Source organism: Danio rerio, chromosome 18, assembly GCF_049306965.1.
Source record: "Danio rerio strain Tuebingen ecotype United States chromosome 18, GRCz12tu, whole genome shotgun sequence".
In the NCBI taxonomy this organism is placed as follows: domain Eukaryota; kingdom Metazoa; phylum Chordata; class Actinopteri; order Cypriniformes; family Danionidae; genus Danio; species Danio rerio.
This window is the reverse complement of record NC_133193.1, coordinates 48,892,916-48,920,161: the sequence shown is the minus strand read 5'-3', so window position 1 is coordinate 48,920,161 and position 27,246 is coordinate 48,892,916. Positions and strand designations below refer to the sequence as shown.

Below are 27,246 nucleotides of genomic sequence, written 5' to 3'. Positions count from 1 at the left end.
TGTGTGTGTGTGTGTGTGTGTGTGTGTGTGTGTGTGTGTGTGTGTGTGTGTGTGTGTGTGTGTGTGTGTGTGTGAATGAGTGTGTATGGATGTTTCACTAGTCCCAGTCCCAGTAGATAAGTTTGCGGTTCATTCCGCTGTGGTGACCCTTGATAAATAAAGGGACTAAGCTGAAGAAAAACTAACGAATGTTGCTTGTTTTACAGTCTCTATAATTCAGCCAAGTATAATTTTTGAACCAATTTTATTTTCACAGATTTATGCATTTTATATATTTTGAAAATAATTATATATATATGAATATTATATATAAACACATACATATATATTATATTGCATATTACATGTGTCCTGCATTAGTTAATCAATATTTAGCAAGTATTGACAGTGGGAAGTTTTTTATTGTTATTTAGAAAAACAATCTGACAGAAGTAAACAGTTAGGCTTTCCCAGTACTGGGGTGATGCTGGAAGGCATCCACTGTGTAAAACATTTGTCAGAATAGTTGGCGGTTCATTCCACTGTGGTAACTCCTGATAAATAAGGGACTAAGTTGAAGAAAAATGAATGAATGAATGAATCACGCCAAGATATACTATGCCATAATTTTGCGTGAAAGTAGAAAACGTGTGTGTGTGTGTGTCTATTAGGGTTGGGCGATGTCGACTAATTTGGCATCATACGATGTCTAATGTTTAACATCGCGATGGACAATGGCATCGTTGTCATGTGAAAAGCGTGTGTGTGTGTGTGGTGGGGGGGGGGACTTATTTGAGGACTGTGAGGTAGACGCCCGATTTCCGGGAGATTATCACTCGTTTGTGGGCATACGGGAGTCTCCATGCATTTGCAGGGGACTACCGGAACTACCGGGAGACTTGGGATGTCTGAATATCATGTTTAACAACTATAGTGAGACGCGATCCAGCGGGACATCCTTAATAAACTGTCCGATATGCACTGCTCTCTGGAGCTGAGACGAGTTCATGACAGTGTGTGTGGCTGTGTGTGAATGTAGTCATGTGATATGCATTTTCAGCACATGTCCTCCTAAAAGATACGTTTTTTTTATTCATTCATTTCCGTCGGCTTAGTCCCTTTATTTATCAGGGGTTGCCACAGCGGAATGAACCGCCAACTTATCCAGCATATGTTTTAAATAGCGGATGCTCTTCCAGCTGCAACCTAGTACTGGGAAAGACTCATGTGAACTCAGTTATACTAATACACTACGGCCAATTTAGTTTATTCAATTCACTGTGGACTGTGGGGGAAACCGGAGCACCCGGAGGAAACCCACGCCAACACGAGGAGAACATGCAAACTCCATACAGAATTGCCAACTGAGCCAGCTTTAATTTTGTCATGATGACAGTAAATAATACTTGACTAGACATTTTTCAAGACACTTCTATACAGCTTAAAGTGACATTTAAAGGCTTAACTAGGTTAATTAGGTTAACTAAGCAGGTTAGGGTAATTAGTTATTGTATAATGATGGTTTGTCCTGTAGACTATCGCAAAAAAATTGCTCAAAGGGGCTAATAATTTTGTCCATAAAATGGAGTTGAAAAAATTAAAAACTGCTTTTATTCTAGCCGAAATAAAACAAGTAAGACTTTCTCCAGAAGAAAAAATATTATCAGACATACTGTGAAAATTTCCTGGCTCTGTTAAACATCATTTGGGAAATATTCGAAAAAGAAAAAAAATTCAAAGGGGGGCAAATAATTGTGACTTCAACTGTATTTATCACTTTATTTATATAAACTTTCAGCAAACTCATATGGATTGATAACCGATCTAATTCTACCTGACGGATGCCAAATATTAAATCAAATTCTACCAGCATGATGTGTTTTAGGGTTTAATCATCTGAAATTAAATGCTGGTGGTGTTGCGGCATTGCTCTGAGCACTAGATGGCTCTCCAGCACACTTGCGTATCTCTTTTAAAGCGAGCTCTTTGACGGACAGAGCCAAATACTTCCACAGACTCAGCTCTGCATGGGAAAGTCGATGGTGTGAATCTGAAACGGGGGCAGTAGGAGGACACGCATATTTCCCTAGCTCTAGGTTTCTGCCTCTCCTGGCGGGTGTGGTGGAAAAGAGCATCTGAAGATGGCAGGGAGTAAAGCAGAGCTAAAGAGCACACCTTATGAGGGAGATTTAAAGGGGTAGTTCACTCAAAAATTGAACATTTACTCACTGTTTACATTCCATCAAGTGGTTATAAACCTTTATGAGTTTCTATATTCTGTTGAACACAGAAGATATTTTGAAAAATGTTAAAAACCTGTAACCATTGCCTTCCATTGTAGGAAAAACAAATACTATGGAAATCAATGGTTACAGGTTTTCAGCTTTCTTCAAAACTCAAAACTGGTTTGGAACAAGTGAAGGGAGAGAAAATGATTGATGGCTGAAGTATCGGCTTAAGAGACGGGGAGCTGGCAGATGTGTGTGTGTGTGTGTGTGTTTATGCGTGTGCTTAAAGAGATAGACAGTTCACTTAAAAGGAAATTCTGTCAGAATATTCTCTTGCTTCAAACATAGTCTTGTTTTAAACCTGTTAAACACCAAAGGAGATATTTTGAAAAATGTTGGAAACCTGTAACCATTGACTTCTATAGTATTTGCTTTTTCTACTATGGAAAGCAATGAGGATATTATAAAATACATTAAATACCTAGTTAATACCGGAGAATTTCTGTGGTTTTATATTATGGATGGGTGCGCTCACTGCGCTGGGTCCCTCCGTTAGTGGTAAGACCACTCGATGCATGATGCCAATAGTCGGTCGGCAATTAAACATTCATTTATTCATTCATTTTCTTGTCGCCTTAGTCCCTTTATTAATCCGGGGTCGCCACAGCAGAATGAACCGCCAACTTATCCAGCACGTTTTTACGTAGCGGATGCCCTTCCTGCCGCAACTCATCTCTGGGAAACATCCACACACATTCACACACACACTCATACACTACGGACAATTTAGCCTACCCAATTCAACTGTACCGCATGTCTTTGGACTGTGGGGGGAAACCGGAGCACCCGGGGGGAAACCCATGCGAACGCAGGGAGAACATGCAAACTCCACACAGAAACGCCAACTGAGCCGAGGCTCGAACCAGCGACCTTCTTGCTGTGAGGCGACAGCACTACCTACTGCGCCACTGCTTCAACCGGCGAGTAAACAAATGAATAGAAATACACAAGCCTGTGCGTGTAGACATATAATGTAATGCTGACAGTAGTGTGTTATGTGTTTGTTTGGGTTGTCTTCATTTTATTGGTTTCGTGATGATGTGATGGTGCGCTTTATCTGCCTGATTCCTGCTGGGTTGTGTGACGTTTGATTCGGGGAATGTTCTGGGGGCGGGGTTGAGAGCTGAGAGCTACAAGCCCGACAGTGAAAACGCAACATGATTTTGGCCTCACTACTCAACCTCCCAGGCGATTGGCCCAGCCCGGCCTGATGAAAGCCCTGGCTCGCACTGGCCCGACAGTGGAATTGCAGCTAATGAATTAATCACAGTATTTCCCATAATACTTTTTTTCTTCTGGAGAAAGTCTTATTTGTTTTATTTCGGCTAAAATAAAAGCAGTACTATTAAAACTAGAATTGTGTTAAAAAATAACTTTTCTCCGTTAAAGAGAAATTGGGGAAAAATATACAGGGTGGGCTAATAAATCTGACTTCAACTGTATATGAAATGCCGCACATAAAGTGCAAGTCTGTGGGAAACACTGCTTCTCCTACCCTTTAGCGGCCTTCAAAGGCGTGAAAATGCTATTAGGAATTTGCTCTCTTAATATTCTCTCCTGTGTCTCTGGGACAGACAGAGGAGGAGCAGATGTTTGCTAACCACTAAACACTCGCGGTCAATTTAACGCTTCCAAACACACACACTCACGCCTGAATGACTGATCTCTGAGCCCCCGCGTTGAGAGACCAACACTCCTCTCACACCTGGGCCATCGAATTAAACCTTTACCGCCAACATTGAGATGAAGGGCCGGTTATATTCTGAGGTTAATTAAACACAAGCTGGAGAAATGACGCGAGGGAAGGTCTATAGACTAAATAAAGGTTCAAGAGCTGTCACTTGGGTGGTACCTTTTCAAAATGTTCATTTTAAAGGTTCATTATGGAACCACAAAGGTAAATTTGATATCTTTCAAGATATTAGTATTCAGCTAAAAGTGACATTTAAAGGCTTAACCAGGTTAATTAGGGTAAAGTTAGGGTAATTAGGCCAGTTACTGTAGAAAATACATTTTGTCTATGGACAGTCCTCGTAAACCACCAATACCAACATGTTTATACGGTTTTCACAGTATTTCCTATAATATTTTTTCTTATGGAGAAAGTATTATTTGTTTTATTTCGACTGGAATTAAAGCAGTTTTGAATTTTTTAAATCATTTTAAGGTCAATATTATCACCCCCTTTAAGCTATATCTGTTTTTGATTGTCTACAGAACAAACCACTGTCATACAATGACTTGCCTTATTACCCTAACTTTAACCTAATTAACCTAGTTAAGCCTTTAAATGTCACTTTAAGCTGTATAGTAGTGTCTTAAAAATATCTAGTCAAATATTATTCACTGTCATCATGGCAAAGATAAAATAAATCAGTTATTAGAAATGATTTATTAGAAATGTGTTAAACATTTTTTCTCTCTGTTAACCAGTTAAACTCTGCTGTTATTTTGGGATTTCCACCTGGACTTTGCCAACCCAAATTTAAAAGCTTCCCAAATCCACATGCAGAGGTGTAAATGCAAAAATTGTTTAAAAAAAAATTGTATTATTTTAAAGAAAACACTTTGAATTTTCATAAATCCCTATTGAAAGTGTTTAAAATAACTGTATATGTTGTCCGAGTTATAATAAACACCTCAAAAAAAGAGGCGCTTTTTGTATTTTTTTTATTATAAACTCAATTTGAAAGTGCACTTTTAGGTTGTGTGTGGTCTAGTGTGCTGTAATTAATGTTGGTGGTTCCTGCACATGTCTGTAATCATAGGAAAACAGAAAAATGTCTTCACCATAATCTATGCAAAAGTTATTGTATTCCAACTGATGAGAGGTGCTATACAAGCCACAGGGACCGATCATTGTTTTCATATTTTAATATTCTTTAGTTTGATCAAACATAATTCACTGTGTTTGGACCACATCAGACATATAAAAGGATTACTTATGCACATCACCTCAAAAACAGAGGAGAATGGCCCTGAAGGGCACAGCATAAGGTAAGAGTAGACAGCTCTCTGTGCTATCTGGGGCTGCTTATTGATCATAAATGTATTGTTTTCACTTCTGCGCCATGGAAACACCGCGATTCATTTGACAACTGTTTGATATGTGAATATAAATTAAGTAAAAAGAATGCTAGAGCCGTATGAGCACCAGCAACAGCTTTCATTAGAGCTATAACTTGTACATGTGTCATATGAAAAATATGAAAATGAACCATTGTTCAATACCCAGCTCGGGTATCCAAAATACTGTGTATTTAAATGTAAATAACTTTTGTACAGTAGAATAAAAACCAAAGTGATGTATATGTGCATAAAATATAGTTTCTACACTTTCAAACGAAACCACTTAAGGGGAGGCAATGCTAGCCATTTAAAATTTAAAAGCAAAAGTCGATGACGTCACGGACCTGGTACCGGGTCCGCAGAGTTTAACTGGTTAAACAGAAATTGGGAAAAAATATACAGGGGGCTAATAATTCAGCAGGGCTATTAATTCTGAATTTAACTGTATGTTTGTTTACATGCTAACTCACCCATGACACGACCCGTCCATTGAAACACGGTAGTTTGGCGTTGTCATCAGAAATCTCTTCTTTCACCACCCTGTAGAGACATAATGAAATGACAAGTCTGCTCAATTTTTCACCAGAGTAAAGAATAAATATGATGTTCAACCTTAATATAGAAGAAAGAAATGTGGTCTTGTCACAGACCACAAAATCCTCTTTAATCTTATTTGGCTTATTAAATCAAACCGATTTGATGATCTTGCTTGTCTATAAAGCAGGAACACATGAAAATACCGGACTGAAGCAAATGCGAATTAAGGCCCTCATGATATCAGATAATTCCCCAGATGATCGTTATGGACAAAAGAATTCATGATAACAACTTACAAAATTTTTTAACCCTTCTTAAATTTTAAGACGACACAGTATTTCAGTAGTTAGCACGTTCGCCTCACAGCAAGAAGGTCGCTAAATTGAGTCCCGGCTGGGCCAGTTGGCATTCCTGTGTGGAGTTTGCATGTTCTCCTAGTGTTGCTATGGGTTTCCTCCGGGTGCTCCAAAGACATGGTGAACTAAATAAACTAAATTGGCTGGAGTGTATGAGTATGCATGTGAGAGTGTATGGGTGTTTCCCAGTATTGGGTTGCAGCTGGAAGGGCATCCACTGTGTAAAACAGATGCTGTATAAGTTGGTGGTTCATTCCGCTGTGGCCACCCCTGATGAATAAAGGGACTAAGCTGAAGGAAAATGAATGAATGAATGATTCCTAAATTCTGGGCTGACCAGTAGCTTTTGATTTGGAGGATCCTTCTCTGTTGGAAATACTGTTGCCCTAAAAACGACATAACATTGTTGTAAAAAAGAAAAGAAACTACATATACCACAGGATGTTTTCACACCTGCCTTATTTAGTTCAGTTAAATTGCACTAGAGTTCGTTTTTCCTCTTGGTGCGGTTCGTTTAGGCAGGTGTGTATGTAGCAATGGAACTCAAGTGCGCACCAGAAGTGGACCAAAAAAGCATACCAGGACCTCCTTAAAGAGGTGGCTTCAGTGTGCTTTCAAACAAACTCTGGAGCGGTTTGTTTGTAGTGAGAACATGATCTGAACTGAAACAGACCCAACTGCAAAAAGTACTGCGCCTTTTTGGACTAATCCAACTGCCATAGTCTGATGCGCTGTCCCGTCTCATGGGATGTGGAGAAAAATATTTGTTGAAAGCGCTTTACCAACTGTTTTAAACAGAGAGAGAGGGGAAAACACTACCTGATGGATCACTGGCAATGCTTCCAGAATTTAGTTTAAAGCTAAATTAATTCACACCTTTTCCTGAATTGACTTGCGATGCGCCTTTACCGTTTGCAATGCATTAAAACTTTGTTTTTCAGCCGCAGCCTCACTTCATCCTCAAAATGTATAGTTTGTCTAAAGTGATGTATACAAACTATATAGTATACTATGACCAGAGATACAATCAGCCAGCGCAGTCGTCCCTCCATAGTAAACAGCGACATTTTGTGTTTGCCGGTTTGTTTACTTGCGAGAGTTTCATTGGCATTTTCCCACACGTTTATTCTGACCAATCCAAAAGCAGTTTAGGAAACACATTCAAAAATATCTGGCCAATGGGTGATGTGGATTTTGTCACATGTCTGCATTTTTATTCCTGTTTTGAACCAAAGCAATCAATAGCTATGTTTTAATACACCTATTTTACATATGCGCATAAAAAAACGGCTGATGGAAATGACATGATGCGCATAAATTTTGAAAATTTGCATAAAAAATATATGCGCATAACTGAGTAGGATAAACTTTTTATTCGATAAGAATTATTTATTTATTCGATGCGCATAAACTACAATGGAAACACTTTTACCGCACAAACTCCAGTATGTGCATTCAAAAGGTCATGTGATTTTGCTATAAGAGATCATGTGATGATGAAAATGTGTGTAAATGGACAAACCAGCAGGCTGAGCACACTGTAAATCATCTAAAATGTTGTTTTTTATTTATTTTTTTTGGGGGGGGGGGGGGGGGTTTCACCTTTATTTTTGATAGGACAGTAGAGAGAATTGACAGGAAAGGATGGGGAGCAGAGAGAGGGGAAGGATCGGCATAGGACTGCGAGGCAGAATTGAACCCGGGTCGCCGCGAGCACCGGAGTGCATGTGTTGACGCACTAACCACTACACCTCTGGCGCCGACTGAAATGTTGTTTTGATCATTCTAAAATGCCTTACCGTTTAACTATTAGTGTTATTATATTATTAATGACCTTGTTGGAATATCTAGCCAATTCCATGCGTGTTCAAGAGAAAAGGTCAGGAGAGGTTTTTCTTCAATGTCCAAAATCGTAACAATTTATTGGATACAAATGAATAATTCAATGACAGAGCTCTGGGTTACGTTACCCCAATGCAATACAAGAATTACATTCAAGAGGTTCGCAACTAACATACATTTCCTGACTTCAGCATATATACACAACTGATCTTAACAGGTGGAGTTTTGGTGTAACGTCACTTGTCAGTCATTGTTCAGTCCTCCATTGGCCACACCTTCGACATACTTCCTCTTTTTCTACCAATTCTCTGCCCAACAACAAAGTATACATCTTTCTGTGTTCAGTTTTAACACCTCTATTCAGACAGGAAGTTTCTCCAGAGCTGAATTTTATTTTAGACCCACATCTATCTACTTCTGCAAAAATGCTAATTAGTATGCACAGCACTCACACACAACATTATAAGTTCAGTTAATATATGACCCTTACATGACCAATACAAATAATTGTTTGATTAAAAGAAAAAGAGACAAAAATAATCAAAAAAAGAATTCCTGTTATCCAATAACCTCCAAAATCAAGAGCGTCTGTGCTCTGCGTCTGACACCTTCAAACGCCACCGCGCGTTCACTCACTGCGTGTCAGGATTGCCTTCTGAGGCGCAAGTCATTTGTTAGATGAAGAAAAGATTAACGCACCTTCTCCTATGGCAGCAAACTCTGGTTTTACTGTTGATATTTGGCGCCAGATAATCAGGAAGAGACGATTTTGTTCTCTTTGACTCGTTGGATGAAAACACAGCTTTATTCGTGCATCTTTATTGGATGGAAACATAGCTAGTGTGGTGTGAAAAGGGCTCCAAAATGGCAGAAGAATGCTACATATATCATTTGTTGCCCTTGGTCCAGGCCAAATGAACCGAAACCACAAACGTGAAAGCACCCTAAAACCATGACTTTTCCAAACCGCCGTTATCATCCCATGCCTTGTATAAATAAAGCCACAATGATCTGCTCCATTTACAAAAGACATCCCTCAGACACCCACACACAGGTTAATTTAGACTCCCATCAAATTCAAGGCATACACCTCCTATAGCCCCTCCCCCTTCCCAGCTGCTCCTTAAAAAGGTGCTGACCCCACTGACTCCTGTCGCCATGGAAACCTTTGTCAAAAACGAAGAGGGTGAAAGACAGCTGGCTGGTAAAGCACGTGAGGTTTGCGGAAACAGAGCACGAGGGATCTATTAACAATAAAAAATCTATTGAGTGATCATGATTGTATTCATGCAGAATAAATCAAAACCAGGCGGCTGTCTTTATTCACAAACACTCACACACACACACATACAACTCATACTGTACTCCAAAGAGGGTGTCAAAGCAGCAAAAACGAAAATCAGAGAGTAATGATGCATAGAGAACATGCAGATTTTTTTAAAATCACTAATGATCTTTAAAGAAATATATCTGCTGTGAGCTATGAGGTTGTTAATCAATTGCACATGCTTCTTCTGAACCCATCTGTTAACATCATTTCAACTTATATTTAAAAAATACATATTTAAAAGCTGAAATTGTGCAGAAAATCTACATTAACCATGACGCTGTTCAGAATAGGGTTGGGCGATGTCGACCAATTTGGCATCGTACGATGTCTAATGTGAAACATTGCGATGGGTAGGGATGGGGGGGGGGGGTGGTGGTGATAAGAGTGCATGCAACGTGTCTGAAGAGCTAGGAGGGATCCGGGGGTGAGAAGGGTGCGTGACTTATTTGAGGACCGGGAGGGAGATGCGCGATTTGCGAGAGATTAACACTCGTTTGTGGCCATTATGAGTCCCGCAAATGCATAGAGACTCCCACAACTTCCCAGAAACTGGGGATGTCTGAATATCACACTTATCAACTATAATGAGACGCGATCCAGCGGTACAACCTTGATACTGTAAACTGTCCCACGTGCACTGCTCTCTGTAGCTCAGAGGAGCGCATGACAGTGTGTGGCTAAGTGTGTGTGGTCACGTGATGTGCGTTTTCAGCGGATGGATGGCTGTTCAGAAATCCTAGGTAAAACCCGGTGTAGATGTGGATCATTTTCGTTCTAAAATGCCATTGTCCAGGCCAAATGAACCGAAACCACAAACGTGAAAGCACCCTAAAACCATGACTTTTCCAAACCGCCGTTATCATCCCATGCCTTGTATAAGTAAAGCCACAATGATCTGCTCCATTTACAAAAGACATCCCTAGGATGAGTACCGCAAATGCATAGAGACTCCCACAACTTCCGAGAAACTGGGGATGTCTGAATATCATGTTTATCAACTATAATGAGACGCGATCCAGCGGTACAACCTTGATACTGTAAACTGTCCCACGTGCACTGCTCTCTGGAGCTCAGAGGAGCACATGACAGTGTGTGGCTAAGTGTGTGTGGTCACGTGATGTGCGTTTTCAGCGGATGGATGGCTGTTCAGAAATCCTAGGTAAAACCTGGTGTAGATGTGGATCATTTTCGTTCTAAAATGGCATTTTAACACTAAGACGTATTAGTGTAAACGGTGCCTGAGTGTGTATTTTTCGCGGGTTTGCGATGCGGGCAGGGCGGAGAATCGGCGATGCCGGCTCAGCATAGTGTTGTTTATTGGCCATCGGCGATGGACGATGGCATCCTCTATCAGCCCAACCCTAGTTCAGAAGATTTGGCCAATCAGACAGTTAGAGTGCGCATATTATGACGAGATATTTAGCTCCGCCCACTCCAATGGAGCACTGCAGATAATTGAGTGTCAAAATTCATTTATATGCATATTTGCAATAAACTTGAAATATGTTTGCATAGACACAACAAACAATTTGACATGAAAATAAAAAAATTGGCCCAATCCCAACTCTATATTTGTACCCTTAACCCAGGGGTGTCAAACGTACGGCCCGCGGTCCAGATCAGACCGGTAAACGAATTTAATGCGGCCCGCGAGATGATTCTGTGAGCTGCAATTTTTCAATAAAATGCACTGCTGTTCCAATAGCAAACCTAGTGGTGAGTGCGTCGACACATAGCACCAAGGAGCTCACGGCGACCCGAGTTTGAGTCCTGGCTTGAGGTCCTTTGCCGATCCTTCCCCTATCTCTGCTCCCCACACTTTATGTCTGTAAAATCTCCACTGTCTATGCAAACAAAGGTGAAAACCCCTAAAAAATAATTATAAAAAAAAAAGAAAGAATGTGGTAAAATCTGAAAACGTGGTAAAAATCAGGCCACAAGGGATTTTCTTTTTCTGGAGTGCTTTTGAAAGCTGTCGGCTAGGATGTTGGTGGACGTGTCAATCGGTACTTTTGAAAACACTATCGGTTGGGTTTAGGAAAGGATGGGGGTGGGTAAGACAATCAGTCATTCAGTCAGTCGACAGCGGCCTCTGGTGGATTTACGTGAAACCAGCAGGCATGAATGGCACTTGCGAGAAAAATTTGAGATCTCAAAAAGCGTACACAGCGGCCTCTTGTGGATTCGCAAAAACAATAAACTGCAAATAACTACATCCTGGGATGTATTTGGCGCTCTCCAGAAATGTATATAGGGGTACATATTCAGAATGAGCCTGGGTTGTTTATATAAGTAGTTTGAACAAACAGCAATGTAAAGTATACAAAACAAAACAAGTGAAAGATTCTTGTGGTTTCTACTGCTACATTCCATCGACTTAATACAGATTGCTGACCTTTTATGTACCTTGTCCAGACCGCAGAGTAGAGTCAAGCTTTTACCATCTGACGCACACACAAAAAGCAATATCTGAAAACAGCGAGCTTCATCTGATTGGATCGCTCCACTGCTTCAGAAGATCAAGCTCAATTCGCATCAACTGAATTCAAAGCGATAGTATAAAATCAATCTGATGTTTATCTTTTTCTACATCCGCAGCATTCGGGGCTTTATTTGTGTCATACATCATCTCTCTCTTTCTCTTCCTGCCAGATGAAGCTGATCTAATGAAACCCTTCAGCGGTGACTGTATCTGCTGAATTCACATCTGCTCATGTGATGAGTCACAGCCTCTCAGCATCTCTTTCTGACTCTGTCACAATATGCTTGTGTCTGTCTGTCTGAATCCGAGTATACAGAAAAGGCCATCATGCTGAGGATTTGGAAGACACGATAGTGGTTGCCTCTGAATGCTGTATGTATCCATTATTATCTTCTTTGTCAAATCTCTTTAAATAGACGATTTCCATGATGCTCAAAAAGCTGTCAAAATACAGCTAACAAAGGTCAAAGGCCCTGTTAAAGAGGGATAGTCCACCCAAAAATGACAATTCTGCCAACATTTATTTACTTGTTCCAAACTAGTTTGATTTTTTTCAGCAATATAATCCTGTAACCATTGACATCCAGTCAAAAGTGAGTAAATGACGGCAAGATTTAAATTTTTGGGTGAACCATGTCTTAAAGAAGCACTTTTCAAGACCCTGAAAATGATTTATACAGTGGGTAAAATATTGAACACTCGTGATTTTATATTTCTAAAGTAGCTATTGATATGAAATTGACCCATATTTCTGTAAAAATACAAACAATTCAAATAAACCAAATCAATATACAAATATAATCAAAAACATTAGCTATGTGTAATACCAACGGAATGACACAAAGAGAAGGTACTAAACTACTGAACTGTTTTTAATACTAAGTATTTTTCTAGCAGTTACAGCTTCAAGACTCTAGTATGGAGAATGGTGTCAGATGTGATTTTTTCCCAGACTTCAACTGTCTTCAAATCTTGATGGGTTTCGTCTATGAAATCTGATCTTCAGTTCTTATTAACTATTGGATTCAGCTCAGGTGATTGGTTAGGCCATTCTGGCAGCTTTATTTTCTTTTCTGAAAGCAGTTGAGAGTTTGAGTTTTCTTGGCTGTTTTGGATCATTGTCTTGCTAAAATGTCCACCCTGGTTTCATCTTTATCCTCTGCTTGAGACTGAAGAAGCTAATATTTATTTACAGATTTCAGCAGCTGTCTGGGCTTTCCATGCCTATTTACACCTTCCTTTCTTCACGTGTTCAATTCTTTTTCCATGCGTCATTTCAGTTTATTACATATAACTAGGCCTACACGGAATATGTGCGCGCAGATTTCCGCAGGTTTCCACAGATTTTTATTATCATCAATTCTGTTTATTTACCTGGATAAATGTGTGTGTTTATTCAGTTTTTAAATTAATTACGGTAATATTATTGACTAATATGAAAATGTTCATCTGATTTGTGTCTAATACAGTTTGTAAAGTAATATTTTCTGTCTTTTAGAAGACAAATTATATGAGAGACTTGCTGTGTTTGCCAAATAAAGTTAATCCAATTGAATTTGCATTTTAAACATTAAATAAAAGTTTTAGATATTATTTAAAATATTTATTTTTTATTTCACATATTAAGGTTTTAGTTATGATGCTACCAAAATAACTCCACAGAAATCTGCAGATTTTAACCAAAATTCACCGCAGAAAACGTCCGCAGATTCCTACATTAAACTTAATTTATAATACATGCAGATAAATTTAATACTTAATACATGCAGATATCCCTACATTAAACTTTATTTATAAATTATTTACTTTGCTTTTTTTGTACTTTGGCTGTTCAACAGCACTTTTTGGAAGTCAACAGCACCTTTAGAAAAAAAATTAATATATCCCTAAATATATCCCTCATATATTATGAGAAAAATGTGTTCAATTCTTATTTACTTTTACCTGAGTACAGCAAGCTTTTTGCTTGTAATGTTTCAGTTGGATGTTTGTCTAACATTTTTTGTTACTACTACTCATTTTTACTTGCTTCAGAACATTCAAATAATATTAATAAAGTAAGGTTACCATGCTGTTTGCAAAATTATAGAAATGGTAGGGTCTCTTAAAGGGACAGTTCACCCAAAAACGAAATTTCTGTCATTTACACATCCACAACTTATTCCAAACCTGTTTAAGTTTCTTTACTCTGTTGAACACAAAGAAAGATACACTGAAGGATTCTAGAAAAAAACAGCCATAGACTTCCAAAGTATTTTTGTTCCTGCTATGGATGTCAATTGCGTTTTTTTCCCATCAATCTTCAGAATAGCTTTTTTTGTATTCGACAGAAGGTAAATTCATAAAACTTTAGTAAATGGTGAGGACATTCTCATTTTATGGTGAACTATCCCTTAGACATTTGATTAACCAAGAAAAGATGATATTTACATATTTAAAAAAGAAATTATTTGTCATAACCTAGCTAAGAGCTCTTATTGGCAGTCATCATGTTAGCCTTTGATATTCAGCGAAGCCTTTATTTCATGCGAAGCCTTTATTTGCCTGTGTGTACTTGCGTGAGTAACAGATTATATCCCACAGTATGTAAGCAATGGCTTCTAGACCCTGGCCTGAGCGCAGTGATTGACAATCGGAGCACTTTGTTGCTTTTAGTGAGTGGATTTCACATTGTTCCACAGCACAGACTCTAATCCTACTTGGGCCGTGCAATAAAAACTCAGCAGGGATGGTGACATAAGAGGCTCAGAGAACAGCTCCACTCCTCCTTTTCTCATTCTGTTCTTCTTCTGCTTTCTCTCCTCATTCCTTAGGCAGCATGAGGTCCCATTTTCTCCTAAAGCAGTTTCATCTCAAATCCTCAGCATGGATAAGAGCATGAATCCAGCTCAGATATGCACTCTTTAAAATAAATGTTCTTGCATTTTACATCTCTGCATGACACAAAAGGGACTTTATAGGGGAAGAGGGTCTTTAGAGAATGTACAACGTTTCTCACACTATATACAATGGAAATTGTTCTTTTAAGAACTGTTCATTCATTCATTCATTCATTTTTTCAGCTTAATCCCTTCATTAATCAGGGGTCGCCACAGCAGAATGAACCGCCAACTTTTCCAGCATATGTTTTACACAGTGGATGCTCTTCCAGCTGCAACCCATCACTGGGAAACATCCACACACACTCATTCACACATACACTATGGACAATTTTAGCCTACCCAATTCACCTATAGCACATTTTTGTGGGGAAACCAGAGCACCCGGGGAAACCCACGCAAACATGGGGAGAACATGCAAACTCCACACAGTAATGAAAACTGACCCAGCCGAGGCTCAAACCAGCGACCTTCCTGCTGTGAGGCAAACATGCTAACCCCTGCACCACCGTGCAGCCAAGAACTATTTATTGAACATTTATTCAGGACACTAAAATGGTTCTATGGCATCACAACGCAACAATGGGATATATGATCACTTGAATGAAAAAATTAGCCATAAACTATCCAATTAATAAAAAAATATTAAATAATTATTTATTATACCTTATACCTTTATTATACGTACCTCCCGGGACGTAAATCGCGGTCCGCAGAAACGTCCGCGGGGCTACGTTTCCACAATAAGCCCGGGTTGCACTATTAGCTTACTCAATGTACCTATACCGCATGTCATTGGACTTAGAAACGGGAGCACCCAGAGGAAACTCACGCGAACATGGGGAGAACATGCAAACTCCACACAGAAATGCCAACTGACCCAGCCGAGGTTCGAACCAGCATCCTTCTTGCTGTGAGGTGACAGCTCTACCCACTGCACCACCGCAACGCTGTAAACTAATTATTTAAGCTAATTACACTCTCTGTGATTTTTAAATTACAACTTATAAGAGATTTTCTAAAAGTTTCAGCAATGCATCTCCATCCGAATTACAAGCATTATAAGGCCATCATGCCAACTTCTGAGTCTTACGCTTTCTCCATCTCTTTCCCATCCACTTCAGCAATAGAAGTACACCAATACATGCACACACACACACACACATACACAGTCTTCATCAGTCTAGCCCAGTGGAATTGGGGCAGTGTGTGCAGATGGCTCATGTGTGTAGACAGGCCCATTGATTTGTAAGCAGAGCTCATCGCTAATGAAGAGGCCTTCCTTCTTCATAGCCCGAGCTGATTAGATTTAGTCCAGAAAACAAGCTTCCAATCCCCCAGCAGAAGACGGGGAGGAGGAGAGAGGAAGAAGGAATGAGAAAAAGGACAAAAGATGAGAGCCAAAAGAGGGAAATAAGCACTCCCAAAGTGCTCGTCCGTCATTCATTTAGAAATGCAGACAGCAGCAGCAGACAATGTGATGCGATGAAATCCACACATTGCTAATAAATCACACACACACACCGATGTGATTGTGAATATGCTAACACTGTCCAATACACTTGAAGAACTGTACTCATACGCGCACAAGGGAGAGGACAAGACAGGAAAATAAAGCAGGGAAAGTAGGTCAGTCTCCTTTAAAGAAACATCACTTCCATCAGAGAGAAGCAGTGAGAGAAAAAGCCCTCCGCTGCTTACGTTTGACCACTCACACTCATTTTATTATTAGAAATCTCAACTTCTGCATCAAAGGAGGATACAGAAGGCCTCTGTGATACTACTGTTATAATATGCTTTCCATGCCTTTTTAAACCTCTTATTCTTCATACATTTTTCCATATATCAGTTCATTTTATTACACATAACTTAAAGGGGAGCTATTATGCCTCTTTCTACAATATGTAAAACAATGTGTGTGTGTGTGTGAAGATTCAGCTCAAAATACCTCACTAATAGGCAAAAAAAAATACCGGTACTTTTACGCTTTGATCCAAACTGTGCCGTTTTGGTGACTGTCACTTTAAATTCATATGAGATTGTGCTCTTTTTAAAAGAGGGCGGAGCTACAGATGCCTGTGTGTCAGCATAGTGGCAGATTCAAAAACAAGACTAACATCCAATGCTAATGTGGATGAGATAGTCACTAGTGGACTCGGTTTTCCCCCTCTGATGACACGTGCAAACGGAGAATGCCAATCAAAGTGTTTCTGCAGACTGTTGTTATCAAGTGTGATTATAAAAAATTAATTAATACATTTTCACCATTAAACTTTGGTTATATTTACAGATCATTGCCACACAACTGCGTTAAACCACCTTATAAAAGTGATTTCTGCAAAATAGGTGCCCTTTTATATTAAATTAATTAAACTTAATAGTTAATTAAACTAATTAGTTTTGTTTTTATTGTATGTATGGCAAAATTTGGTTGTTATTAACATCTGTTAAAATATACATTCTGAGAAAAATGGTGATGTGTGTGTTGTGATTGCCAGCTGTGTTTTCTCCACAGGAGATTATTTCCACTATTTCAACGAACTACAACTCCCAGGACTCTTTGCGCCTCCTGCAACAGCTGACAATAATCTGGACATTTACACACAGACACAGCTGTAGCACATCTGATTACATGGACTATACATACACTACCGGTCAAAAGTTTGGGGTGATTTTTTTTATATTATTAATCATTTTATTTAATAATTCAAATTCAATTATTCTGTTTATCAAGATGGCATTTATAAAATGTACAAAAATTATTAAAATTATTACAATTATTAAATACTTTTTTAGTAAATATTTATTTATTACATATTGTATGTAGTTTCAAATGAAATTATTACTCCAGTCATTATTGCTTTTATTACTATTACCATTAATAATAATAATAATAATAATAACAATAATAATAATAATTAATATTAGAGTGATTTCTGAAGAAGCATGTGACTCTGAAGACTGGAGTAATGAAGCTGAAAATAAATTCATCTTTAAAATCACTGGAATAAATGATTAAATAAAATTATAAACTACTTTTAAACAGTTATTTTAAAGTCCATTAAAATTTTACAATTATCTACAAGTTGTACTGTATTTTGAATTAAATAAATGCAGCCTTGGTAAGCAGAATAAGCTTATTTTAAAACATTTAAGAATAACCTCAAACTTTTGACCGGTAATGTACGTCACTTTCACATGCACATTGCTGAGTCTTGTCTCTTCACGAACATTACAAAGCGTTTTTCACTGTAACTTTTTGCTGTGTTTTTGATTCTTGCCTTGTTCCTGTTTTGATTCTTTGCTGCCTGACCTCTTGCCTGTATCTTGACCAGGTTTATTGTATTTCCTTTATGCTCCTGTTTTGACCATTGCCTGCAAAACCTTGCCTTTAATAAACTGCATTTGGATCCGCACGTCTGTTGTCAGTGTCCGCTTCGTAACAATGTGCTCTTCAAAACTTTTTTTACCTGCTAATATGCATCCCTCATCAAACTTTTTTAGCCTCAAATGTTTTGGTTGGATGTTTGTCTACTTTTTATGTTATCACTTGCTTCAGAACGTTCAGAAAATATTTAAAAGTAATGTTGCCATGATAGTTCACCTAAAAATAAAAATACTGGAAAAAAACAGTCATTGACTCATTTACTATTTCTGTTTCTAGTACACTGTAAAAAACACTGCTGGGTTTCACACAATTCCTTCATGTTGTCCCAACACAAATAGAATAAATTAACTTAATTGATTTTACAAATTTAATTGGAATGAACATAAAACAGTTAAGTCGTCCCAAAAAAAGTTGTTGCTCAATTTAAATAAGTAGTTTGAACAATGAATGTATTTTTAAAACATTCTCCAAAATATCTTCCTTTGTGTTCAACAGAAGAAAGACATTCATAAAAGTTTTTGGGTGAACTATCCCTTGAACATTTGTGTAACCATTCATTCATTTTCCTTCAGCTTAGTCCCTTATTTATCAGGGGTCGCCACAGCAGAATGAACCGCCTATTGCAGCACATGTTTTTATGCAACAGATCCCATTACTGGGAAACACCCAAACTCTTATTCACACACACACTTATACATTACGGCCAATTTAGATAATCCAATTCACCTATAGCGCATGTCTTTAGACTGTGGGGGGAACCGGAGCACCCAGAGGAAACCCACGCCAACATGGGGAGAACATGCAAACTACACACAGAAATGCCAACTGACCCAGCCGGGACGCAAATCAGCAACCTTCCTGCTATGAGACAACTGTGCTAACCACTGAGCTACCATGCCACCCTTCGTGTAACCAAGAACATGTTATTTTAATGTATATATTAAAAACACTAAACAATTAGAAACTATTTTCTAGGATATAAACAATTTGCCAGACGGACTCACACTCTACCATATCAAAGGAGGATAGATGCTCTGTTTAACTTACAAACTATGCTTTTTAATCCTGCGGACTTTATCTCTGTGTAACCCACACACATAATCTGTACAGCACAAATCTCCAAAACAAACAAGATGCGGTTTTCAGAGCGTGAGCAGCTGGAACATCTGTGCTGTACAGAATCATGCACTGCAGTACGAGAACAAAGGAGAAATGATCTCTCTAATAGAAATCCAACAGTGACAACACAATCAACTTCATCATCTTACAATTCACGGGTCATTTCCTATTTCATCAGTGCACCCTTATTACCAAACAAAACATCTTGACCTAGACTTTGTCTCCACTATAAGGCAAGACTAATGATCCCCGGCGCATTTTAAATGTGAAAATTAAACCTGTGATGATTTAAAATTAAAATAAAATTTAAATCAGGTTTTGCCAATCTGGGGTGCGTTTCCCAAAACCATCGTAAGCCAACTAAGGTCGCAAGTTGCGTCGTTACAAACATAGTTTGTTGATTTGCCGTTTCCCAAATCCGTCGCTTCAACGAACATTTGCCAACTGCATCGCAAACTAAAGCACTCGCAACTACACCTCTGGAGCTGTAGTTCAAAACATAGTTCCTGGCTGTGTTCTATTCCCACTTATCCCCCCTATGCCCTATTCATTTAGAACATTCAAACATTCAAAGTTGAAATTATTAAAAATAAAAAAAGCAATAAAATCATCTCTCTTAGATGTAATTTGCTTTCAAACTATTTTTATAGTTCAGTTTAGGGATCTTCATGTTTACACTTATGCTCTCTTCGCAGTGCACTTTGAAAACATTGCTTACAAATTGTTAGTTTACAAGTGTCAAATTGTAAAAGTAGACTTTTCAAAAAAAAAAAAGTAAATAAATCTTACTTATTAATAATAATCATCATCATCATCACCATTAATATTATTTATATTATTAAAGTATAATTTATTCATTTCTAATACAAACTAAATATTAAATTTGATTTCTTAATAAATCGCCCCATTATTTATTAATTTAGCCAATATGATTCATATATGATATCAGAATATGTGTTAGCTTTTGTAAGTGATTTTATGTTTTAGAATAGGATATATCATGTTCTCAATAATATTTGTAAAGGAAACACAGGCTGCATATGTGCCATTTACCAATAGTTCAGTTAATACGGAAAGCGAGTGCATGTTTTTACCAAAACTAATATTGTATATATTTTAAATGTGTGTTTGTGTAAAACAATATAATTTGCACAAAGAAATGATGGGGTTCTTCTCTAAAGTAGTAGTTACTTAGATGGGTGTTTTACATTATGGGTGTTTTACATTATAACTAACGTAGTTCAAATGTAACCTTAATTACGCACATTGTTCCAATACATAAAAATGAACTAGAAAGTGAACTTCCACGAATAGTTTTCATTGCATTCGTTGCATTCTCTATCTCCACGCATTATTGTTTCACTAATGAAAGGCTTTTCTGAAGCAAGTCCATCTGTCTGTAAAATCAGTGTGTGTGTTTGTTGTTCGTACTATAATGATAATCATGATGCTAATGGCCTTACGAACCCAGCAGCTGTTATTAGAGACCCAAGAGAGGCTGACAGAAACACACACACACCCATATACACACATAGACACAGACAGCTATCTGTATGGGGACTTCCCATAAATACAGAATATCAATTTTATACAGTCTCCCCTTACCCTGAGACCCTTACAGTAAACGTTCGCCATATTTACATCCTCAAAATTCTTCATTCTGTATCATTTATGAGCCGTTTCCCTCATGGAAATTGTACACTAAAGGTTAAAATATACTGGTAGAGTTATAGGTTGTTTTCACTTGACCTCATTGATGATGCCTGAAATTGAGATGGAGGGCAGGAAGTGTTTCTTCTATATACTGTAGGAATTGGTATCAGAACATCAAAATGTTTCTGTTTTATGTTGTTTACAATTGTTTAAACCATTCAAAATAAGAAATGCCGAACAGCTTTTATAGACTTCCAAATGTTTTTGCTCATAAAAGGGAGAAAGTTCAAGAAACTGGCTGAAAAACGGAAGAAAAGGCACAAATGTACCTGCAGTTCCTCGCATCCAATATCTCTTTTGTCACGGGGGCATGCATAAAATGTTCCTGAATGAAAGTATAAGTGCCAAACTGCAGTTCAAGTCTACAAATTATTGATTTGGCAAATAATTCCATTACTGATGTCCATGTAAACACAGTCACTGTGTTTCTCCCCTGCATCTGTGTTTGTTTTGCCTCAATGAAAATCAGCGAAAGCCCAAACAGAAACTCCCATTTTTATGCAAAACCTTCCCTCTTTCTCTCCCCAGACACTCGGAGCTGGACACACCCACTTTCCTGACTTTTTCCAAACTAGAGGTGTGAAAACACCCTGCTGAAACAGGGGGGTTTCGTGGCCCTTTAAGACATTTTTAAGACCTTTTAAGACATTTTTTATAAATGAAATTTTAGACTTAGGCCCCGTTTACACTAGTGCGTTTTAGTTTTAAAACGGCGTTTTAGATCAAAAACGATCCGCTTTCCACACTAGCGTTTTACCTAGCGTCTCTGAACATATCTCCGTCCACACTAGGCTACCAAAAACGTATATCACGTGACCATTCGCGCACTCTGGGCATGCGCGTTCTAGTATAAACAGAAAGCATGTGTCTCACTCTGCATTTGGGTATTGTTAGTCAACAAACACCGGTTGAACATTAAACGCGATGGCAAAGAAAGCAAGAGAGGTATTTTTGTGGACAGACGACGAGGTCGAGTTGTTACTAAACGTAACAAATGAATAACTGCACAATGGCACCTAAAACAGACAATAGTGCAAACAACGCTCCCATTTCTGTGCCCATGTTGTTGTTTACAGTACTGTCTTCCGGTAGCGTTAAAGCCATGTGTTATAGTCATGTGATAGGGGCTTGACGAATAAGGGAAGGATACAGTGACGAAGGCAATGACACAAAAGCCCCAATCAGGCAGCGAATCTCAGCAGTCCCGCCTCCGTTTTCAGATGTCTCCGTTTTTCCTCATCCACACTAAGACGGAGCAGCAGCGTTTCACAATGAAAACGGCCTCTCCAGCGTTTTCAAAACGCTCCGTTTTTGGCGCTCGAAAACTCCAGAGTAGTGTGGACGGATGGCGTAACCGTAGCAAAACTTATGCGTTTTAAAACGAAAACGCATTAGTGTAAACGGGGCCTTATACAGGGCTAAATGCTAAGGATTTAATCCGGATATGTCAGTTTTAAAAAAGAAAAAGATTTTCACTTGCCCGATCAAAAATGATTATAAATGAATACATTTAAAAATACAATGATAATAATTTAATCATAAAAAATCTAGGTCAGGTCAGTATCCTCTGCAGTTTATAACTTTTAAACAAATTACTGTACAGAAAGTTAAATGCTATTTTTTAAATAAAAGTTAAACGTTTTATTGAGATGGATTGTTGGCGATTGTATGGGTGTTAATGGCCAGATTGGGTAGCTACAGTATACATGAACAATGAAAAATTAAGACCTGTGAAAAAAAAAGTTTTAAGACCTTAAACACAATATTTCAGTAGAAATACGGACTTGTATTTGGGAATGTGTGAAAGTGAAACCCTTTTGGCAAGATGTTATTGAAATAATTGACCAAATTTTATCAAAGAAGTTACCATTAGATCCTAAGATTTTTATCCTGGGTATATTTTTCTGTCAGCCCTCTCTTACAAAGCTTCAAGAGTTCACACTTAGCTGATGATTAATATAAGCTTGTTTGGCATGCTGTCCCGGGAGAGAGCCCTGAGCTCATGAGATCCTGGAGCCCAGGGCTCCCTCCCGTTGCAAAGCGGGAGGGGAGTTTGAGATCAGGTAGATCTCGAGAACTCCCTCGCTGTAGCAAGTGAATGCTCTTGAAACTAATTACTAACTAGGAGCGTGTCTATGTTGACAATTTGGCTTGTTCAATTGACTTAATTGCATGTTTTTAGGCGGTGGGAAACCGGGGAACCCGGGGGAAACCCACGTGAGCACGGGGAGAAGTGCAAAACTCCGCACAGAAATGTCTGCTAGTTTTGGTAAAGCCAGGAACCAGAGACATTCTTGCTGTGAGGCGACAGTGCTAGGCACTGGGCCACCGTGTCACCCGTCTAAGAAGGAGGCGTAGGGGAGGAAGGGGGGACTCTTCAAAACGAAGATAGCAATGGAATAAACCCCAGGGTATTTATAGTAATTTAGGAGTCATCTGATTGGATCGTGGTGAATTGGATAATGCGGGTCAGCTGCTAGCAATCATAAGCACGTGATCCTCTCGAAATTTGTTTATACATAAACTTCACAAAGAGGTCAGATTCATAAACGTGTGTATTTTACAAGCTGAATGCATTATTGCTCTCAATTGGAAAAATATAAATGAACCTAGAATAGGAAAGTGGATTAAAGAAATGGCATTGCATATGTCAATGGAAAAGATCACGTACATTGTCAAAAAGAAACAAAATGTGTTTTGTTTATGGGAATATGGGAAGTATCATGGTATAAACAGACTCAGGAAACACTCTCTACCTGATTTAAACATATCCCTCTTTTTTTCTTTTTTTTATCTTCGCCTTTTTTATTATATTTATTTATTTGTTTATTATTTATTTATTTATGAAAATTTTATTTATTTTTTAAGGGAATGGGTTGTTGGGAGGGAGAATAGGGGTAAAAAGTTTGCTGTGCCTTCATGATTATTGTTCTGTAATTGTGTAATCTATTGTGATATGCAAATTGAAAAAAAAAAGTAATAAATATATTGTACAAAAAAAAAAAAAATACGGACTTTCCCTTATGTCTCCTATTCTGTTTTTTACTTCCTGCGAATGCAAGACACACACACACACACGCAATAAGCAAAACAATATCATCACTACAAGTATTCCAGCGCTAGGTCTCGCCGAACAACAATCAGACACAGCTGGGTTAACTAATCAAGCTCTTACTAGCCTTTCTAGAAACATCCTTGCAGGTGTGTTGAAGCAAGCTGAAGCTAAAATCTGCAGGACACACAGTGTTTGGTCTTCCCTGCCCTACAATCTTTTTATCAATCCTTGAAATGATCTCCTCATATTTCTGTGAGTTATGAGAAAAAAATGCAACTGGTAAAATAAACCCTGCCATTCCTATAGGAAGATTAAAAATAAAATAAATAAATGAATAAAAGCAGTGCCAATCAGTTGTGTAAAGCCTAATCATGCATGCAGTACAGTTCAAGCTTTCACCACAACTCAATGCTGCTGCTAATCTTTCAGTTAGTTTGCCTGTTGCTCCAAATCACTGAGATGAATTCAGATAATGGTTTGATTTGAAATCACACGCATCGTATAATAAGCATGCGTCAAGAGGGCCTGTTTTGCATCATGGCATGGCAGTGGAGAGTCTGGAAGTGATTATGCCACAGGGTCTGAAACAATGGCTGGCTGTTCACCTTGATGAGCTGGCTTGGACGGTACAATGATACAAACAAGAAAGCGAGCAGAAAACTGTTTTGCAGGGTCCTGTTTTGCAGGTGGTGGACCGGTCTGTGTGTGCGCGCGCACGCGAGGAGTGTTGTGTAGCTTAGCGACTAACGGAGAACTTTGTGGCATGCCAAGAAAAGCGAACAAAAAGCAGATCGCATGGATTTCGCCACATGACACTGTTCTTTGTGGCTTAACAGTGACTGTGGAAATCTGCTCGGAGGATCAGTGAGCATGATTCCCGAGTGGACCAGTGTTTCCAAGTCAGCATTCCAAACCTCAGCCGCATGCGCTGGAAGGTGCGCAACAGCACTTTACCATCCATAAACACCGGGAAGACTGCTGGATTATACTGGGGGCGGTGACAAACAACATGACTCCGCCATACACAGTTGAAGTCGAAATTATTCGCCCTCCAGTGAATTATTTTTCCTTTTCAAATATTCCCAAAATAAAGGAATTTATTACAATAAATATAAAAAATGAATATATATAATAGGGATGCTCAAAATAATCAATTTAACCGTTAACCGAAAGGGTGCGTTTGTAACTTGAATGATTATATTATTATAATATATTATATTATAGGGATGTAACGGTATTGTAAATACCGTCATACCGCAATATTAATTTTTTCCGATATTACCGTAGTCGCATGACTCGGTAAAACTATAGGTCTTCTGAGAAAATTTGCTCAGGCGAATGAAGCGAACGGGAGGTAGCGAAAACTACAATTCCCATCAGCCCATGCTTGACCATCATCCCTTGCGGTCTGTTGTCGCTACAGATCCAGTAATGCGGAAATGGAGTGTGCTGCTAGAAGCGGGGATGAAAAAGAGCTGGAAAACTCTAAAGCGGGTGTTGTCACCGCGCGCGTACTGAATAGCGGTGTTGTCGCGCGAGTTCTTATCAGCTGTGTTGTCGCGCGCGTACTGAATAGCGATGTTGTTGCGCGAGTTCTTATCAGCTGTGTTGTCGCGCGCGTACTGAATAGCGGTGTTGTCGCGCGAGTTCTTATCAGCTGTGTTGTCGCGCGCGTACTGAATAGCGTTGTTGTCGCGCGAGTTCTTATCAGCTGTGTTGTCGCACGAGTTCTTATCAGCTGTGTTGTCGCGCGAGTTCTTATCAGCTGTGTTGTCGCGCGAGTTCTTATCAGCTGTGTTGTCGCGCGCGTACTGAATAGCGGTGTTGTCAGCACACTGTTCAGATTGATGCAGACATGAGACCTCGATCTCACTCATGGTTTGTCCTCTCAAGTGGGGGAAAGACAATGCACAACGTTACCCACTGCTGTCAACCTGGGCCAAGTCATATCTCTCTTGTCCCAGAAACCTCAGTCCCAAATGAGAGGGTTTTTTTCTGTTGCAGGGGACATTGTAAATGCCCAGAGATACCAGCTTTTACCAGATTATATTTATATGATAATTTTCCTTTAAACCCATCTCTATCTAAGTGAGTGAGTGATTAAATGTTGAATGTGATGAGTTTTCAACAATACTAAATTGAAACTTTATTTTTTTACATGGTTTAATATTTTTTTGTATGTCATTGACACTTTTGGCACTTTTTTGGAGTATTTTCATAAGTTTTGTTTTTTCCTGTAAATGATTCAATAAATACCGTACCGTGACATTCATACCGAGGTATTACCGTACCGTGAAATTCTGATACCGTTACATCCCTATTATATTATATTAACGATTATTATTATACTTGAACGAAAATATTATGTTATATATTTATAGAGTTTGGCTGCATGAGGGGCCGATCGAATGCATTTTTTTGCGTTAAGAGGGGCATCTTTTGAATGGTTTACTAACGACCGCAAGTGTTTTGCGTGCGGCTCATCCCAGAGCAGCAGTGTTTGTGTTGTCAAGACAACTACAGAGAACTTGTAAAGGCAGAGACTAGTGCTCGCTGATTCAAGTAATCCAGAGCTGTATGACTTTACAAATGTTGAATATCACAATATTATTAAATATTACAACTGTAACAACATAGACAGCAACACTCTTGCACAATCAATACCCAGCTGATTCCGTCATTTTCTAGTGACATAAAAAAGAGCACCGAACTTCTTTTTCCCTTGTCAGCATTAAAGTCGGTGAGGTGCGCCTCACGTTTTTGGAATGGAAAAGTGTATTTGCTGTGATCGGCCCCTTAATGTGCAACTGCAACACATGACACGCGAGATGGTAACGTGTAACCACATGTGCCTATAGACATTTGCCAAAGAAGCAAAATGAAAGAAGAATATTGCTGTTTGACACAGACGAGTGATGCCAAACCAGCGCTGATGCTGATCGCCTCCTGGATCTGTGTCATAAACACAACAAATAGGCTTTAGCTTTCATTTTACAGCTTATAAAGCATGCACGCAAATTAATGCAATGTCATATTTAAACAACAAAACTGTAAACAAAAAGTCAACATATGCGCGCATTGTCATTGCCTTTTCATCACCGCAGCGCGCGCACTTGAACCGCGAGTGAGAGAGGAAACCACATTTCAAGACATAATCTTTAAAATAAAGATTTCTATAAAAATGTTGACAGAGTGAAATAATAATAACA

The 27,246-nt window shown here is 38.7% G+C and overlaps 1 protein-coding gene across 2 annotated transcripts in view; it reads right to left on the bottom strand.

The window, feature by feature from the left end:
- Positions 1 to 27,246, bottom strand: part of dvl3b (dishevelled segment polarity protein 3b) — a 59,420-nt gene that overhangs the window by 27,829 nt on the left and 4,345 nt on the right. For both annotated transcript variants that reach the window (XM_001920207.9, XM_068214968.2), the window contains exon 2: positions 5,807 to 5,876. In XM_001920207.9, coding sequence (XP_001920242.3) covers positions 5,807 to 5,876 — 70 coding nt within the window. The remainder of the gene's footprint in view (positions 1 to 5,806; positions 5,877 to 27,246) is intronic.